The sequence below is a fragment of the Carassius carassius genome, chromosome 42, assembly GCF_963082965.1.
Source record: "Carassius carassius chromosome 42, fCarCar2.1, whole genome shotgun sequence".
NCBI lineage: Eukaryota > Metazoa > Chordata > Actinopteri > Cypriniformes > Cyprinidae > Carassius > Carassius carassius.
The window spans coordinates 19,915,169-19,932,899 of record NC_081796.1 but is presented as its reverse complement, the minus strand read 5'-3'; the positions used below and the strand labels follow the sequence as shown (position 1 = coordinate 19,932,899).

The 17,731-nt window shown below is 36.2% G+C and overlaps 3 protein-coding genes across 8 annotated transcripts; 1 reads left to right on the top strand and 2 right to left on the bottom strand.

Annotated features, from left to right (window-relative positions):
- The first annotated feature begins 1,093 nt into the window (after positions 1–1,093).
- On the top strand, positions 1,094–6,416 carry LOC132124114 (leucine-rich repeat-containing protein 31-like). 2 transcript variants are annotated; one of them, XM_059534950.1, is made up of 12 exons: positions 1,094–1,207; positions 1,330–1,399; positions 1,926–2,108; positions 2,210–2,356; positions 2,454–2,621; positions 3,246–3,416; positions 4,379–4,546; positions 4,626–4,793; positions 4,869–5,033; positions 5,134–5,301; positions 5,414–5,956; positions 5,988–6,416. In XM_059534950.1, the coding sequence occupies exons 2-11, from the start codon at positions 1,387–1,389 to the stop codon at positions 5,761–5,763; spliced, it is 1,701 nt and encodes a 566-aa protein (XP_059390933.1). In that variant the 5' UTR covers positions 1,094–1,207; positions 1,330–1,386; the 3' UTR covers positions 5,764–5,956; positions 5,988–6,416. The 2 variants fall into 2 exon arrangements, with proteins under 2 accessions (XP_059390933.1, XP_059390932.1); XM_059534949.1 differs by having other exon boundaries at positions 1,926–2,141.
- Positions 6,417–6,552: 136 nt separating this feature from the next.
- Positions 6,553–9,276, bottom strand: LOC132124116 (leucine-rich repeat-containing protein 34-like). The gene is made up of 10 exons (XM_059534951.1): positions 9,151–9,276; positions 8,968–9,080; positions 8,753–8,817; positions 8,537–8,620; positions 8,291–8,419; positions 8,116–8,211; positions 7,854–8,008; positions 7,127–7,282; positions 6,883–7,009; positions 6,553–6,783 (listed from the first exon to the last, which is right to left on the bottom strand). The coding sequence occupies exons 1-10, from the start codon at positions 9,246–9,248 to the stop codon at positions 6,556–6,558; spliced, it is 1,251 nt and encodes a 416-aa protein (XP_059390934.1). The 5' UTR covers positions 9,249–9,276; the 3' UTR covers positions 6,553–6,555.
- A 474-nt stretch (positions 9,277–9,750) lies between these two features.
- On the bottom strand, positions 9,751–17,615 carry LOC132124101 (myoneurin-like). Of its 5 annotated transcripts, XM_059534912.1 has the most exons (10): positions 17,503–17,539; positions 16,978–17,017; positions 16,681–16,751; positions 16,461–16,576; positions 12,708–14,098; positions 12,279–12,438; positions 11,562–11,740; positions 11,362–11,445; positions 11,176–11,262; positions 9,751–10,585 (listed from the first exon to the last, which is right to left on the bottom strand). In XM_059534912.1, exons 4-10 carry the CDS (start codon positions 16,466–16,468, stop codon positions 10,191–10,193), a joined length of 2,304 nt encoding a protein of 767 aa, XP_059390895.1. In that variant the 5' UTR covers positions 16,469–16,576; positions 16,681–16,751; positions 16,978–17,017; positions 17,503–17,539; the 3' UTR covers positions 9,751–10,190. The 5 variants fall into 5 exon arrangements, with proteins under 5 accessions (XP_059390895.1, XP_059390893.1, XP_059390894.1 ...); XM_059534910.1 differs by having other exon boundaries at positions 16,461–16,751; positions 17,503–17,615; XM_059534911.1 differs by having other exon boundaries at positions 16,461–16,788; positions 17,503–17,567.
- Between the last annotated feature and the right edge of the window lie 116 nt (positions 17,616–17,731).

Sequence of the window (17,731 nt, the reverse complement as noted above, 5' to 3'; positions counted from 1 at the left end):
GGTCCTTGTACTTTATATTCCATAAATTGTCTAGACAACCAGGTCTGTATGTACTTTGCTCAGAGAAAAATGTGTTATTCTTATATGTGTGAGAATTATGTATCGATATTGTTTGCTGTAACTGACAATCAGCGTGTGTATCTGTAATTGCTTTTATATCCAAAACTGAAGAGTTAAGTTTAATTAAATAGTTGCTACCTCAATCGAACACATACAGATATATACATAGAAAAACTTAAAATATGGGATGTATATTTATGCATAGAAGTGAATGGATGGAGTAGTCAGGTGTATGACTGATAAATACCTCTGTGCTGCTGCTATGACATTTGTTTATATGATTTTCTTCCTTTTTTTCAGTTTCCAGATGATTTAAAGATGCATATATAATACAGATATACTGAGTATTGTTTCCTAACCTTTAAGGCAAACATAATTTCACAAAAAATGTTGTTAAGTACAAAATATGAATTATCTTTGCCAGTGCCATCTTTTGTGTGTATCATATAACATGACACTTTTGTCCTACCTCCACAGTGATCGAGACACTTTGTTTCACCCTCCAAATTTTGTATGTCATCTTTCTACATTCACTCATGGGAAATGATATATTAATGTGCTGTTGGGGAAAATAATAAAAATGATTATATATAATTATATACATTGACTTATATCTTTTAAAAGGCTTGTATAAAAGCGAATTTACTGTTACTACTAGTAATAAATAAAGCCCCTTTGTAACATTAGTTAACATAAAAATATCAGAGTTACGATATTTAGTGCTAAATACTACAATAAAGGTACCCTAAAAGCTTCTTAGACTGCTTGAAAGAGATTTTATATGTATTTTTCATGATTTTAAAGTACTAACTGTAGTAAGTTAACTATTTCACTGGTTACCTTAGTAAACCTTTTTTAGGGAGGTCTTCTGGCACATATCTCTGGTGTCCACTCAGCAAATTCACGTGCTTGTGCAATTTTCATAAATGAGTGACTAAAATTTTAAATGAATGTGGCTTTTAAAGTGACCGGATTCATGTGACAGCGCTTGTTTACATTGTTTTTATAAAGCCAAAGTTCAACCTAACTTCCGGGATCCGGTGTGAATGAGATGAACTTGACAGGTGTAAACGCGGACTGCAAATGTTTACAGTCATCGCGCACTGATGAAAGTATAATATACAAAAGATTCAAGAAATATTTCAAGGTAAGAACAACTCGAGTCATTCTGACTGAATGATTTTAAAACAGGTTCCGTCGCACCGATAAGCAGTAAACAAATCGATTGTCATTCTTATTGTTTTAAATATTGGTGTATTAATTTTTCAGATCGAAAAACGGACAGAATAACTATACATAAAAACTTACCTGCTTCTTTGTAAAACGATGGATTCAACAGGTATGTTATCTTTGACAGGTCTGTCAAAGCATGTCTGGGTCATATTGACCCCCAAAATATTACAAATTATAAAAAAAATATATTATACAATACATACACACACACACATATAAATATATATATATAGTTTATATAAAACTATGTTTTTTTTATTTACCACCCCCGCCTTAATTTTACCCGAAAGTTAAGCATTATTAACCCCATCTAATTATTCTTAAATATAAATAAGATTATATAAGAAATATGTAGAAATATAAAAGAATATTTATTGGATATTTAAAATATAAAAGAATATTTATACCTATATTATATATTTAGTATTTGTTGTAGAACAAATAAATAAAAGTGAAACATTAGCAAAGAATATTGTTCTGAAAACATTTCATATATATATATATATATATAATTTGTATGCAAAATATAGTATTTTTTTATTTGTATTAATTTGGTGTGAGATTGAATGAGATTATTAATCTAGTAATACATTTGGAGTCGTTTATAGATCCATTTTGTCATCACAATGCAGAGTCTACCAAAGGGAAGGAGAGTGTTCAGAAAAGATCTCCTCTGGATCTGATAATGAACCAACTCCGAAGGAAAGCCTCTTTCACGGAAAGAAAGAAACCGGCTGTGAGCCGCCTCTTCCGCCCATCAGAGAGCAGTGACAAGAGAAACGTAGGCATACCCGAAGTGAAAGAATCAGAGGCCAGTGAGGGAAAGGAAAAAAATGAGCCTGGGAAAGGTGGGCATTAGGTGTGTTTAGAAGACGTAACAATGTAAATATAGATGAACAAACTTGTTTTCCTTTAGAGATCAATGACACGGATGATGAGGCCGGCTCTGTTGTGGGCTGGGGTCGGGTGAAGCAGTTCGTTCAGAAGCTTGGGAAAACCCCTCACAGTCAGAATCTGAGCCTGAGCCACTGTGATCTGACAGCTACAGATGTGGTGGAACTAGGTGGGTGTTGTGACACTTTTTTCCCCCACTGTAAAATAATATTCACAAGATCGTACATACGTCAGGATCTCTGATTATTGTTTTGACGTTTCCTCAGCCACCTTACTGCCATTTCTGGCTCAGCTGGAGGTGATGGACCTGTCCTGGAATGATTTGGTTGGAGGCTCCCTGAAGGCACTTACTGCACATCTGCAGCATGTAGGAAAACTGAGAGTGCTGAAGCTGTGTAGCTGCAGATTAACAAATCAAGACCTCACTGCTCTTGGTACAGGAAGTATTCATTATAATGACCCAAAAATTCAAATTCTGTCATGATACTTTCGATGTCATTCCAAACCTGTAGGCCTGTGACATTCTTTCTTCTGCAGAAGACATTTTGAAGAATGTTGGTAACCAAACAGTTTCCTATTGACTTCCATCATTTATTCACCATACAATCTAAGTCACTGGGAACCAAAACTCTATGGAAATTAAAGTCAATGGGAATGTTACCAAAAGATATTTTGAAGAATGTTGATGAGCAAACAGTTTAAGTTTCAATTGACCTCGATTGCATGGTCAAAACAGATACTGGAAGTCAATGGGAACCAAAATCTGTGGTTAACAGTATCTTCTTTTTTTTTGTTCTGCTGAAGAAAGAAAGACTAATACAAGTTTGAAATGACATGAGGGTGAGTAAATGATGGCAGAATCTTCATTTTTTGCATTTTAGGTCTTTTTATTTGAAAAGACCTCACAAAAATGCTAAATTAGCCAACATTTAACACATACATGAGATAAAAATATACACACATTTCTTTGGAAAATAATTTAAATTCCAACCTGATTTCTTGAAATTTGTCTAATTTAAGATAAATTAAAATAAAAACTCTCCTAAAATGAATTCCAGGTGAGGCTCTTGACTGCATTCCTCTAATAGAGGTGCTAGATTTGTCCTGGAATGTTGGGGTCGGTGGAGGACATTTCAGACACTTCACAGAACACCTCCAACCTGAAAGCACACTGAAAGAACTCCGTCTGGTGGACTGTCAGCTCTCTGAGACAGACATTACAGCTCTGAGTAAGACATGCTTTGTATAAAACGCATATAATGATGTTAATTGAAGTAGAACCTCCAACTACTCCACGGTAAGATTTCTTATGACATTGAAGACTATGAAGTAAAAATTTTTTGGGTAGTGGTGAACTATGTACACAAATCCAGCATTTGAGTTAAATTATACATACTTTGATGAAATATAATACCAGTAAAAAATTCTACTTAAGTTTTGTATTTACACATTAGACTAATGAGAATTAGACAGGAAATTAGCTTAATCATAATGTAAATGTAATGATACAATTATAAAAAATATATTGTTTTTAATAATTACATTTTTATTAAATCTATAATTTATTTTATGCAAAATGTAACTAATTACTTTTAAGTTGTAATAACTTTCTTTGTGGGTCTCTACTGCCATTTATTATCTTTTGTTTATCATTCCTCCTGCTCAAAATGTCTATTTAAGGAGCGAGGGTTCTAATGTCAGGTTCGAGCTCAGTTTGGCATCATAATGAATTATATGAGTCAGTGCAGTCAAACTGAGGAACATATTATGGTTCTTGGCTCATTTTGAGTCAGACTAGACAGATTTACTTGAAATTTTGTCTGACCAAATCATTGAATCAATTGTTAACTGATGCAGTCACAAATAAACCACTCAAAGAGTTTTGTGAACTGGTTAATTTAGTTAATTGGAAAGTCTATTCTTGTTTTTTTCCCCATTCAGAATTACTAGGAATTGCATGTTTTGGTTCTAAAATGTTGTATAGTAAAAGCTTGTAATCCATTTCCCCTCCAAAATGAATAGACTCTGATAAAGCACAGACAGAGACAAGTAACAAAGTAAAAATACTTTAGTGCATCATTGCATTTAAATGTATAAAGTGTGAATGCAACTTTAGTTCATTCAGAAGAAGCCTATAATGAGCTATGAATGGTTATCTATTTTCTTTAAAAGGCTCTTTTTTTCTCTTCAGGTGAGGCTCTTCCCATGTTGTCTAGTTTGGAGGAGTTAGATCTGTCCAATAATAAGCTGTCAATCAAAGGAGTGGAGAACTTCACCTCCTCTCTAGGCTCAACTCCACAACTGAAGACCCTAAATCTAAGCATGTGTGGACTCAGTAAAGACAGCATCAGTGTTCTCGGTAATTTTAATAATTGAATAAATTCTCTTAATGATTTTGGAGAATAATTTAATGAATTTGTTTTTTTAAATGTTTAAAGGACAGGCACTCAGGTCTGTCCCTGCGCTAGAGCACATCAATCTGTCATGTAATAAGGAAGCAGGTGGAGGTCTCACCATGCTGTCCACTAACCTAGCTCTCCTCACACACCTGAGAAGTTTGGACATGCATCTGTGCTGTCTATCAAAGGAGGATGTGTTAGCTTTAGGTAAGACTAATTGTCATAGTTAATTTAAAGTTGAAGTGAAGTTGTTCATTTTGTTATTTTAACTCGCTTTCTCAGTCCAGGTAGCTTCATCTCTCAAAGAGCTCAGGGAGCTGGATTTGTCATCCAATAAAAGTGTTGGTGAGACACTCCAGAATCTTCTGCAAACCCTCCCTATTTCTCAGATAACCAAACTTACATTAAACAACTGTGCTTTGAGCACACATGCATGCCATGCTCTTGGTATGAAACCAATACAGTTTCATGACATAATATATATATATATATTTTAATGGAGAGATTTAAAATAAAAAAAAGTGTGTGTTTCCGGGTTTCCTCACAGGTACTGCAATGCAGATGCTAAAACAGCTTGAAAGTTTGAACTTGTCATGGAACAAGTGTGTGGGGGAAAATCTGAAGCAATTTCTGGAGCCTTTGTCGCCTGATTGCAAACTACGGGAACTCAGACTGAGCAGCTGTAATTTAACCACTGAAGATGTGCTACAGCTAGGTCAGTTCTGGTCAAAGAATGCTCAGTTAATTACATTAATGCTGGAATACATGACGACAGTACTTTAAACATCCATCTGATGACACTTTTGCAAACTGTTGTAATCTTGCAGAATCTGCTTGCCAACGTGGAGTTCTGTCCCATCTAAAACAGCTGGATTTGTCTTATAATGGCAGCGTTGGGGATGGTGGTTGGATGTCTCTTTTTGGAAAGGCTGCTGCTCTAAAGGGACTGGAGGAGCTGGATGTCAGTCTGCGACCTTCTGCATCTCTCTCTGTGTCTCCCTGGCTGCCCGCCTTGTTGGAGGCCCTTCCGCATCTCTCGTCCCTCACCCATCTGTCTCTGCAGCACTGGGCTCTGAGTTCAGCTGAGAGAGAGAAGCTGGAAAAAATTCTTTGCAAGAAGAATGTCATCCTGGAATGTGACAAGCTGGCCACGGCCACGCCGAAGGCAGCAGGTTAATGAGGAGCATTTCATCTGCTTTGAAAGTTACTGAAGCTTCAAATCAAGATGTTACTGACAATGTGTTGACTGAAAAGCATTCGACCATTATGTTCTTTCCTTTGACCCATTTTCTTTTTTTAAACATGTTTTTATTTTATTTTATATCACACAACTGATCATAAAAAAGAGGATGTTTTATCATCAATTTAAAGTATCGTCAGCTCGTTAGCATAAGGTTGAAGTATGTTAAAGTTACTTAGATCTGCATGAAGATTCATAAATTTTCATTTGTTGGTTGAATATACCTTGTGTTGATTGTTTGCACTACAGTAAAGATTATTCTTGTTGGACAAGTATTTGGGTTTACACTTTATTTTATTCATTTGCTTCTTTTCTCATTTACATAAAACAAAGAGTGTTTTTGACCGAACTTGCTAAATCAAAATCTCTCTGACTTTTATCTGTCCTGCCAAAACTGTGAAAACAATTTGCATGTGACACCCAATACAGCGAAGACTAAGTGTCAGAGCAAATCGTTTACATAAATGACGTGTTTTTTGCAGACATCATGGCAGCCTGTGACATTTCCAAACACTGGACACATGGACATAAAGGCTGTAATCAAAAACACTAACTTTGTAAGTAATTATAATAAATACAAATGCAACCAACTGTGCTGTGGATTATTTTGCTTGCAAGCAACTGAAATATTTCAACAACAACAACAACAAAAAGTCACGTTAAATCAAGTTAAGTCTAAATGTGTCTTACACTGAAGCAGCAACACACACTTTTGGAGAAAATCGATAATCATGAATGTGAGTCTGGATAGATCTGCAGAGACAATGAATCTGATGCCATCAGGGCCAGAGCTGAATTACTTGAGTCTCCATCTCCCCCATTTATGGATGTCAAATAGTAATGCCTGTGTAAACCATGTGATGTTTCTGCTAAAAAAACATGACCATCCACCTCATAGGGAGAAACATCTGTGTGCTCCTCCAACAGCCGCCCGCTGCTTATCAGCTGAGAGAAAGCCTGATTAAACATGCAGAGAGAACATCAAGACATCTGAATGAACTTTTGTACACTAGTTGAATGCAATATTTGATAATTTAGAGATTTGTGGACTCTCACAATGCAAACCGGCTCCTCAAGTTTGTTCCCCCAGATGTAAATGTGTGTGAGACAGGAATCCACTTTCATTGCCTCGTTGAAGGACATAAGACCTTTCTTTCCAATGTTGTTGCTGGTAACAGACAATCTAGGAGACAAAAACAATGGGATAAATTGGACAGCATGGACAAGGGAAATAGTTTCACATATAAACTTGAGATTTTAGACAGATAATAGCATTGTTTTATAAATTAAGTACACTAACGCTTTGAGTTTGCTGTGTGGCAGCTTGATAGCTTCACTTAGATACACCGCACCGTCATCTTCAATGCGATTGGAAGAAAGATCTAGAATCTCTAAAGAGGGATTTTGTTTCAAAACCTCTGATAAGCATTTGGCTCCATCCCGTGTAATTCTGTTACTGTTAAAAAATACAGAAATGATCATTTCTCTATCTTATAGTCATATTGCTTATTAATCAATTTAAATAATTTAATAACTGATTAACTTTACACAGTTATTGAACTGAACTAACTCAACACAATCACCCAATATAAGCTGAATAATAATACTACGGTCTTTGTAGTGCTGTTTTGCAGCAGAAATTGAATTTGTCTTTGGATTGGATCTGTTATTTTTCTGTTTATTACTGTGAAGCTGCTTTGAAACAATCTGTACTGTATAAAGTGCTCTATAAATAAAGGTGACTCGAGTATTTCCTGAGAAGCACAAAAGAACTGTCATGTCTGAGTTGCTCTGTGCCAAATAATGATAGTGGAAAGCCAGCCGTGGTCCCCTTTCACTTTCATTGTATGAAAAACAGCTGTGATATTCTTCTATAAAAACTCCCTTTGCTTTCCACAGAAGAAAGTAGGTCATACAGATTTCACAAGACATGAGGGCGAGTAAACAATAAGAGAATTGTAATTTTTTTTGTGTGAACATTCCCTTTAGGATCATGAATTCTGAGAGTTATTTGAGAGGGTGTATACCAGCGAAGATCCAAGTAGCGTAGAGAGACATTTAACTTCAGTGCTTCACACAGCCTCTCCACACCAGTATCAGTCATGTCATGCTTTCCCATGTGCAGCTCCCTCAGTGTCTTATTCACCACCAGCATCTGTGCCATATGGACTGTTGTTTCATCCTATCATTTAAGTTAAATGTACTTTTAACCATTAAAAAGACCAAAATAAACCAGATAAATTATTCATAAAGTGGTTATATCAAAAAACAACTTTCCTGAAAACAAACCTGAAGACTGAAAAGAAGAGGTCTGCTAATATTTATAGCACGGATTCTTCTGTTGATCTTAAGGATGATAGCAAATGCTATTACACTTTGTGTAGCCTAGTAAATAAACACAATACTTTCATTCAAATGTAAACTACCTTTATTTTGTGGTTACATTCCTGTTCAAGAAACTTACCAGATCACAGTCTGAGACATCTATTTCTTCTAAAGTAGCGTTGACCTGCAACATAGCAGCCAGTTGCATGGCACCTTTGTTTCCAATCTTATTTCCCGTCATTCTGAGCGTCTTCAAACTTTTATTTTTCTGTAAAATTAACAAAGTACATGCTAAAATCATTATAGATACTGCCATTCACTTAAAACTTATAATGTATGATTTAAATTTGAACATTAATTATAAATGTGAATTAGTCACACTTACATGAAGACTTTTTGCTATCACGTCTGTACCATCTGCCTCAATGTTATTACACATCAAATCAAGAGACTGAAGGGACTCACTCTCCTGTTGATATTACAATATTCCTTTAAAGTCTATTTTTTTTTTTTACATTTTTAGTTAACTTAAAAGATATAAAACTTAAAAAAGCTCCTGAATGAGTCTTTGAGGAACGAGGAACATTCTGTCATACAGTACCTGAATGAGGTGTGCAATATAAACAGCTCCTTTATCGGTGATATTGTTGTATCCAAGATCTAAACCTGCAATTAAGTTTTATTTTCAGCTCATTATAAAATCACATTTTAAGGTACTTGATGCAGAAATAGGCAACAATAAACTTGTAAATATGTGCAGTGGTTTATGATTTGCGTGGCCTAAAAGTGTTCAGGGTAGGAAGAGTTAATATTTACCCTTTATAGCCGAATTTCCCACAAATATTTTTGACAAGATCAGCATATCTTCATCTGTCAATCTGTCTCCATGCTTCAGTTGATCATTACCAGTTAGTTTGAGTGAGCCATCACTGAATCAAACAAAACAACATTAATTCAAAGTAATTCATACGTTATACATGATATACCTTCCGAACCAACCTATTAATGTTGTTTTCCAAGGCTTCCCAAACACATGTATTTGGAGGCTGCTGAACTTCAGAGCAGAGAGATAAATATTGTTTCTTTAAGTCCTCCATGTTTCACGCTCGAAGTTGCTATGGTAACCGAGAACGTTTGAAGTTTCAACATAGAGATCATCTGCGCGATGACGACATCTTCAGACGGAAGAGAGGAAAAACAACACTCACCTTTTGCAGAAACAGAAAGAGCCTTGAAAGTAGCATTGCACCTATAATAACAATAATAATAATAAAAAAACGAGCCACTTGTAAAATATATTCATTTATATATATATATATATATATATATATATATATATATATATATATATATATATATATATATATATATATAAAAAAAAAAGAAATGGACTGTTTCTGAATTCAGATTCACAAATACTGTTTGGTAATGATGACATCCAGGACAGAAACCTTCCCCTAGTTGAAGAATCACTTGAATATAAAAACTACTACAAGTGATATTCATGGGTACTGAGGAAAATATGCCTGTGGTCTCCTCAAGATTCATTTTGTGAAAGCATTACTCAAAAATATATATCAACAACAACAACAACAAATATTCAGACGTGAGATGATTTATTATAAAAGTTGGCCAGATTGTTAGAGGATTCAAATTAATTCACATCATATATGAAACTGTTCAGAGACTGGGTCATATAACATCATAGATATAGACATGTCATACTTCTGAAAGACAAACGCATAGTTCAAAATACCAGTGAACCAAAATGCATTTTAAGCACAGCTTTATATTACAGCTAAACCTAAGGTTGGCCTTCCCTTCATTTCAGAAAATACTTTATGCTTTTAATGATCCAGATTCTGCTCTGAAAGTGACATTTAATAAAAAAAAAAAAACAAGAGGAGAAGCCCCACACATTCACTCAACTGCTTTGTTAAGCTTTTGCTAAGAGTTCAAAAGCTTAGAAGGGATGTTTGTGACACATGTCTTCACTTAATAGAGATAATACACTTAAAATGGAAGTAAAAGCTGGTGTTTTAATCAATGGTCTGAACGATGACAATCTGCGTGTGCTCCATCTCAGCGTTTCCGGGGATTTCGTACTGTTCCACTACATAGCTCACTTGCTCGCCAGATTCTCCGTGTTGGATGAGAACCGGTGCTTCAGACGAATCAGCGTGCTGGAAGATCATGGAGGGCTCTGTGCCGTCTGCATGCTGTATGATCATCTGAGGCTCTGCAGACTGCTGGATAATAAGTGAGGTTTCCGGGGACAAAATTGGCAATGGGGACTCCATCTGAATTTCATGGTCTTGGGAATCGACGAGGGCGGAGCGCACGCGTGCAATCAAGCCCTGGTGGTCAATGGGGATGTTGAGAGGACACTGCGTCGGGTCGGTTTCCAAAGGAGCCTGCTCTTGGTTTGGAAGAGCTGTAAAGAATTTTTTTAAATAGATATTTAGATAAACGGATAGAATGGATATAAATATACAAATGATGGAACGTTTTTGCTGCTTAATATTTTGTGTGTAAACGGTGTTGAATTGTTTTTTTCAAGCTTCTTTAATAAACAAAGTTCAAAAGAACAGCATTTATTGCAAACCGAAATGTCTTGTAACAGTAACTAAACTGCTGAATATAAGTATTTCTTACTTAATCCAAACATTTGAATCGTGACGTATCAAGGTTTCCCAAAAAATATTAAGCAGCACAACTGCTTAGAGTTCACTGATAATAAGACGTAATTTTTGAGAAGCAAATCAGCATATTAAAATGGTTTCTGAAGGATCATGTGATACTGAAGACTGGAGTTATGATGCTGAAAATTCAGCTGTCAACACAGGAATAAATTACATTTTAAAATATTTTTAGATACAATGCTGTTCTTTTAAATTGGAATTATATTTCACAATATTATTGTTTTGGTTAAATAAATTCAGCCTAGGTAAGCCTAAGACATTTCTTTCCTTTAAATAAAAAAAATGTTTCATTCCAAACTGGTATTGTTAGAATATAACACACCGTTATGCTCCAAAACGCTGTGCTTCTTCAAACTATACATGTCTGAAAACATGTCCCCACACAGGAAACACCTCACTTTTCTTGATCCTACAGGTAAAATGACAGAGAAACACATATTTGGACTTTCTTGCAAGGTTCCCATTTAGAAAATGCATCATTTGCTTTCATTTAGTAACTAAAATGTACCATTGTGGATGTCCATATGTTTTCGAAGTTCACCAGCGGTTAAGCAAGGTTTTCCGCAATCCAAGCATATATATGGGGTCACACCTAAAATAGAAGGCAAAAAAAAAAAAATAATTATTATTATTATTCATGTGCATTAGTATGTTAGCAAATCGCTTCAGAAAATGTTGAAAGCTGTAATGAGTGCATTACAAACCCACCGGTGTGTTTCCTGCTGTGAGCGATGAGAGAGCTGGACACGGCGAATGCCATGCCGCAGGTGTCGCAGATGTACGGTTTCTCCCCTGTGTGTCGCCGTTTGTGGTACATCAGCGTACTGGCCTGTGTGAAGCGCTTCCCACATTCTCCACATTCATACGGCTTCTCACCACTGTGCTTCCTGAGAGCAAACGGCAAATAATGCAAAGTTAATGGAAAAGTAGATTTTTTATAATTCATTATTGATATTTAATTTTAATTATTTTAATGGGAAATTAACAAATATCACCTTTTTATGACCGGTACTAAACTCATTTTTTATGTTTAGGTGCCCAAAAATGGATAGGGGGAACCAATATTTAACTATGCTCTTTAAAACATTAATAATAGTTATAATAATAATAAACATAATTCACATTAAAACAATAAATCATAGACTAAAACAAAACAAATATTTTCCAATAATTATTGCCATCAACATCATCATCAATAGTATTACTACTAATAAAATTGAATCCAATATTAAAGGAACCAATTGGTTGATATGTTGAACCAAGTGTGAACTCATAATAATGATAATGAATAATGATAATATAAAAAAACTAATAGCCATTTAAGTGTGACTATCTCTAGAGAATCAAAGGCCTTGTGGCAGCAATTTTATAATTTTATCACTGAAGTTAAATTGGAACTATGCCCATGAATTGCACTGCACATACCTTATGTGAATTTTCAGATTGCTCGATGTGGCAAAAGCTGCTTCGCAGAAATCACATTTATGCGGCTTTTCTTCTCCGTGATGCATTCGGCAATGATAGACCAGCTGACATTTCTGAGCAAAGCGTGCCTCGCAAGACGTACAACTGAAGGGCTTCTCTCCTGAAAACAAATACTACATGAATCACTTCACATAAACCCAGCAGCAAAGTTATAATAAAAAGATTTATATTTCAAATAAATTCAAACTCCATTCAACAAAGCATCCACAAAAATATTAAGCAGCACAATGGCTTTCATAACAGTAGTGTGTGATTAACAAACATTATGCACATCCACATTTTTCGTCATCAAAACAATGAAATGAAAGATTATTTTATTCAAGTGAATAAGTGTATTAATGCAGTATACCTTCTACACCTGAGTCGTACCTGTGTGAATGCGCATGTGGGTCTTCAGCTGGTTGCCCTGTCTAAAGGAGCGAGTACAGAGCTGGCACTGATAGGGTTTGAGGCCCTTGTGTATGCGCATGTGTCTGCGCAAGCTGCTCATCTCGGAGAAGAAGTTCCCGCAGACATTACAAATAGGCCTGTGTTTGTCCTGCAAGGGCTTCGCTTCCTCTTCTCCGCCCCAGTCCTCATTGGCATTGTCAAGTTCTTCATCATCTTCTTCCTCATCACTAGCTTGGCTTTCTTTTAGCTTTCTACTCAAGCTTCTCTTTCTGTTGCTGGTGCGGACCTTCTTTGCAGGATTTGACTCTGAATCTTCTGTACATTGAGATGAGCCTTCTTCGGTTTCTTCTTCTTTTGTTTCTCCACTGGCTTCTTCTCCACTGTTCTCCACCTGATCTGTTGGATTTGAAGATTCAGGTGCCTCAGAAGAAAGAGGTTTGGATCGAGGCCTTCCTCTTTTACGGCCGGTCCCTTCATTCTCTTTTGTCTTTGCAGCTTCTGAACCGTCTTCTGTGTTTGTAGTGGCGTTCTCAGCGTTTGTGGTTTGGTTCTCAGTGGTTAACGGCTTAGTCCGTGGTCTTCCTCTTCCTCGTTTTAAAGGACCCCTGTCTGGGTTTTCCACATCAGTCTTTACCTGACCATCATCTTCCTCACCAGCATTTACAGAATCTTCTTTAACAACCTCTGTTTCTTGGGCGTCTCCTTGTTCTTCATCTCCACTGTCTCCTTCTGCACCAGATGACAGGGGTCTAGTTCGTGGACGTCCTCTTTTGTGAGTAGAGCTCTCTTCTTGATCTTTGCCTGCTACAGACTCATCTTCAGCATTTCCAGAATCGTCCCTGTCAGTGGACAGTGGTCTTACCCGTGGACGACCTCTTGGTCTTCCGGTTCCTCTCCCTACTGAGCTGCTATTCGGACTCATGGTTTGCTGCGCTGGAGATTGTTCAGTTGAATCGGAAGTCAACGGCCTAACTCGTGGGCGACCTCTTGGTCTCCCCTGACCTCTTCCTCTGCCTCTGTGAGCAGTGATGGTCTCCCTCTCAACCTCATCCTCATACAGCCTAGTTTTGGGTTTCCTCCCTCTCTTGCTGCTGCTTCTCTGCGGTGTCTGTTCGCTGGACGAATGGGCTTCATCATCCTGTACCCTAACTTCTTTCTTTTCCTTCAACCACTCCCGCTCTTCCACCTCTGCGATCGGCTCTAAAGGTTCGTAGTCATCTGGGCTCAGGGGGGACCGTGGATCTTCGTACTCCGCTTGTCTTGTGGGCGAGTCACCAATTTTTATATCATCTTGAGTTAGGGTACAACGAGCCACAACCTCTGGCATCCCAAGATAAGATGCAGCTTTCTGAACACTTTCGATTTCTTCTCTGAGGACAAAAAAAAAAGCACAGGAATTTCTAATGTATAATTTTATCAATGCAACTATATACACTAAATATATATATATATATATATATATACACACATATACATATATATATATACACACATATACATATATATATATTCTAATCTATAAAAGTAAAATTTCAGCCAAAATAACATTTAGCAGATTAAATAGTTCATAGCACAGTAAAAATTAAATAGATTAAAATCATATTCACTACTGAAAAAAAAATACAAAATCTAATTTATTTCCATGTCTTCTGTGATTTCCAATATACATGTGCATACTATATGTATATGGATATTTACATAGGCTATATAGTCAAGTTAACACATTTTAAAAAGGCATGGCAATATTTTCAGTAGTGAATATGAACTTGCAATGAAATATTAAATTGGCTAAATATTTTGTGGCTAAAACGTTATCTATATATGAATATTTCATTTGTGACCCTGGACCACAAAACCAGTCATATTTTTCGAAATTAAGATTTATACACATATGAAAGCTGAATACATAAGCTTTCCATTGATGTATGGTTTGTAAGACAATATTTGGCCAAGATACAACTATTTTGACAATCTGGAATGCAAAAAAAAAAATCAAAATACTGAGAAAATCACCTTTGAAGATGTCCAAATGAAGTTCTTAAAGGCAGGGTAGGTAATACATGTATAAACAACTTTCTTCCAAATTTGTTTAAACTTTCTATATATATCAATGCATAATTAAAATGTAAGTACTCTGATAAAAAGAGTATAAATATCGAGCACACACAGCTCATTATTTCCATTTCGGGACGAAACATAGGATTGGCTTAGGCGACGGTCACTCTCTCGCAACCATGGCAACCACCCTTTTGCCACACATGACCTGCCCTCTTGCGCGTGCACGTTTGATTTGAGGAATTCAACAGGCACGGATCCTAGGAATACCAAAACAATGGCAGAGAAACAGCAAGCAAAATTCACAGTACCAGCCTATGCAGTTAGTGAAGGCAAACCAGGCAAAAAAAGGAAGACAGTAACAGTACAAGAAAAGGCAATGAACAAAAAGTCTTTGGATAAACAAAGAAATAAAATGCGAGTTAATATCGGCGTGGCTTTCCAGCGATGGCGAGAACTGAGGGAACTCAAGGGGCTGAAAAGTGACTCCTTGATGGCTTTATTTCTGCTGGACAGGTAAATCTTTCTTTTTGTATTTTGATCATACATATTTTTTTCATGAAGCATGTGTCATTAGCACACGTAGCTGCGTAATATAGCTAACATAACATTACTTAGCGAGCCGTAGTAGAGGCTTTGGAAGGAGCCCAGAAGGGAGGGGGTGGAGTGAATGGAAATAATGAGCTGTCTTTAAAACAGTCGTGAGAGGTCTACAGTCACTCGATTTTTATACTTTCTTTTTCAGAGTACTTACATTTTAATTATGTATTGATATATAAATAAAGTTTAAACAAATTTGGAAAAAAAGTTTTTTATACATTTTTTTACCTACCCTGCCTTTAAAGCTGAAGTAGGTAACTTTTGTAAAAATGTATTTGTGAAACCTGTCATTATGTCCTGACAGTAGAATATGAGACAGATAATCTGTGAAAAAATCAAGCTCCTCTGGCTCCTCCCAGTGGTCCTATTGCCATTTGCAGAAACTCACCGCTCCCGGTGAGAAACAACCAATCAGAGCTGCGGTCCGTAACTTTTTTTGTGTTCAAGATTTACAAATTGTATATAATAAGCGAGTACATCATGAATCCATTTTCCAAACAGTGTTTTTAGCCTGTCCTGAATCACTAGGGTACATCTATAATAAGTGTTTATATTCGGACTATTTTAGATTGCTTCGGGGGTACTGCGGCGGAGTAACCCGGTACCTTTGTGATTCTTCATAGACATAAACAGAGAGAAGTAGCTCCGGCTACAATGTTCTTCCGCAAGACGCAAGCAGTTCTGTTTATTAACCGCTAGAGCGTCAAAAGTTACGGACTGCAGCTTTAAATATGCATATTACTAATCAAAAATTAAGTTTTGAAATAATTACAGTATGAAATTTACAACATATATTTATGGAACATGATCTTTACTTAATGCCCTAATGATTTTTGGCATAAAAGAAAAATCAACAATTTTGACCCATACAATGTATTTTTGGCTATTGCTATAAATACACCCCAGACAAAGTAAATTTTTAAATAAAATCTTAAACTTAACAAATCGTTTGTTTGAAAAATATTGTTTGAAAAATATAGAAAATTAAATATTTCCAGGTTTTAGGAACAGTACATATAAATATAACACTACATACAGATAACAATGAACGTCAGAATTAGATTTCCATGAGCTCACCTGTCCATACTCAAGTCCCCAGTGTAAATGTAAGTCAGCAGTTTTTCAAACACAGCCCCGCTCACCAACTCTGCGTCCAAAGCTATGGTGGCATTCTCCTTTCCGGCATCAATAGACTGCGTAGAGAAATACTCGCTAAAGGCTGCCAGAACATTGTGGTGTGCATGATATTGAGACTGTCCTATTGTTACTGTGCAGTCACACAGAAAGCTTCTCTCACGTTGTCTCTTCAGCTGCTCCAGAAGAAACTCACTGTGAGTGATATGTGGCATGACGTGGAAGAGGAGCAACCTGCAATGTCAAGAACATCTTATAACATCAGCCACTACTGAACATCCTAAAACAGAAATTCTGCCATTATTATTGATTTGCATTGCATGATCTTTCCATATAATAGTGTGTGGAACAACATGATAAAATTATTATTTAATTTCCATTTTGGGTGAACTAGACTTAAAAAATGACCGTATTTTATATGCAACAGCTTTGTAAGCAATAACTAAAATAATTTACTTACCGCACGTAAATGTATAATGGTTTCAACCACACCCAAAAACCTGTTTAAATGAAACAGACATGCACGTAAAAATAAAATACGTGTGCATATATAAATGAACCATTAACTCAATAAAAAATAAGCCATTGTTTAGACCTGACAACATCAAGGTTGAGAAAAATTAAAGTTCCCGCCCATTACTCAAAAGTTGGCTGTAATAACGAGTTTGCTGACAAACTATCATCGTTAAAGGCCACTCAAAGTATAATACAGAACCTAATAATTCTAGGCGTAAATATGCACTAAAAATGACTTAATGCATTGCTCTCTGAATGCATACAGAGGGGGATGTTTATAATTTTGACATGCAAAACAAAGGGCTCTTATTTCGAAAATGCTCGATCCGGTAGAGCGCGAGCCGAAATTCACAGACTCGGTCTACATATTACAAACAAAACACCGAGTTGTGCAATAATTACCTTAATTCTGTGATTAATAAATATAAAGTTAAATTCTATTTTTTTTTATAAAGAAATCAAGTCTCACGTTATTTCGACAGTAGATTAAAATCGGTTTGCTTTGACGGCCATTTTCGAAGTCTTCGAGGGGATTTGGTCTGTGACGTAATATCCTCCCATCTGAATTCTTTCCGGTGTTTGAACCAAAAAGACAGCTGTGACCATTAGGTGGAGCCAAACACACAAATGTCCAGAAACCTGTGCAGACCAGAGTGTAAATGACAGGAGTAACTGTACTTCATTAAATTACTAAATGT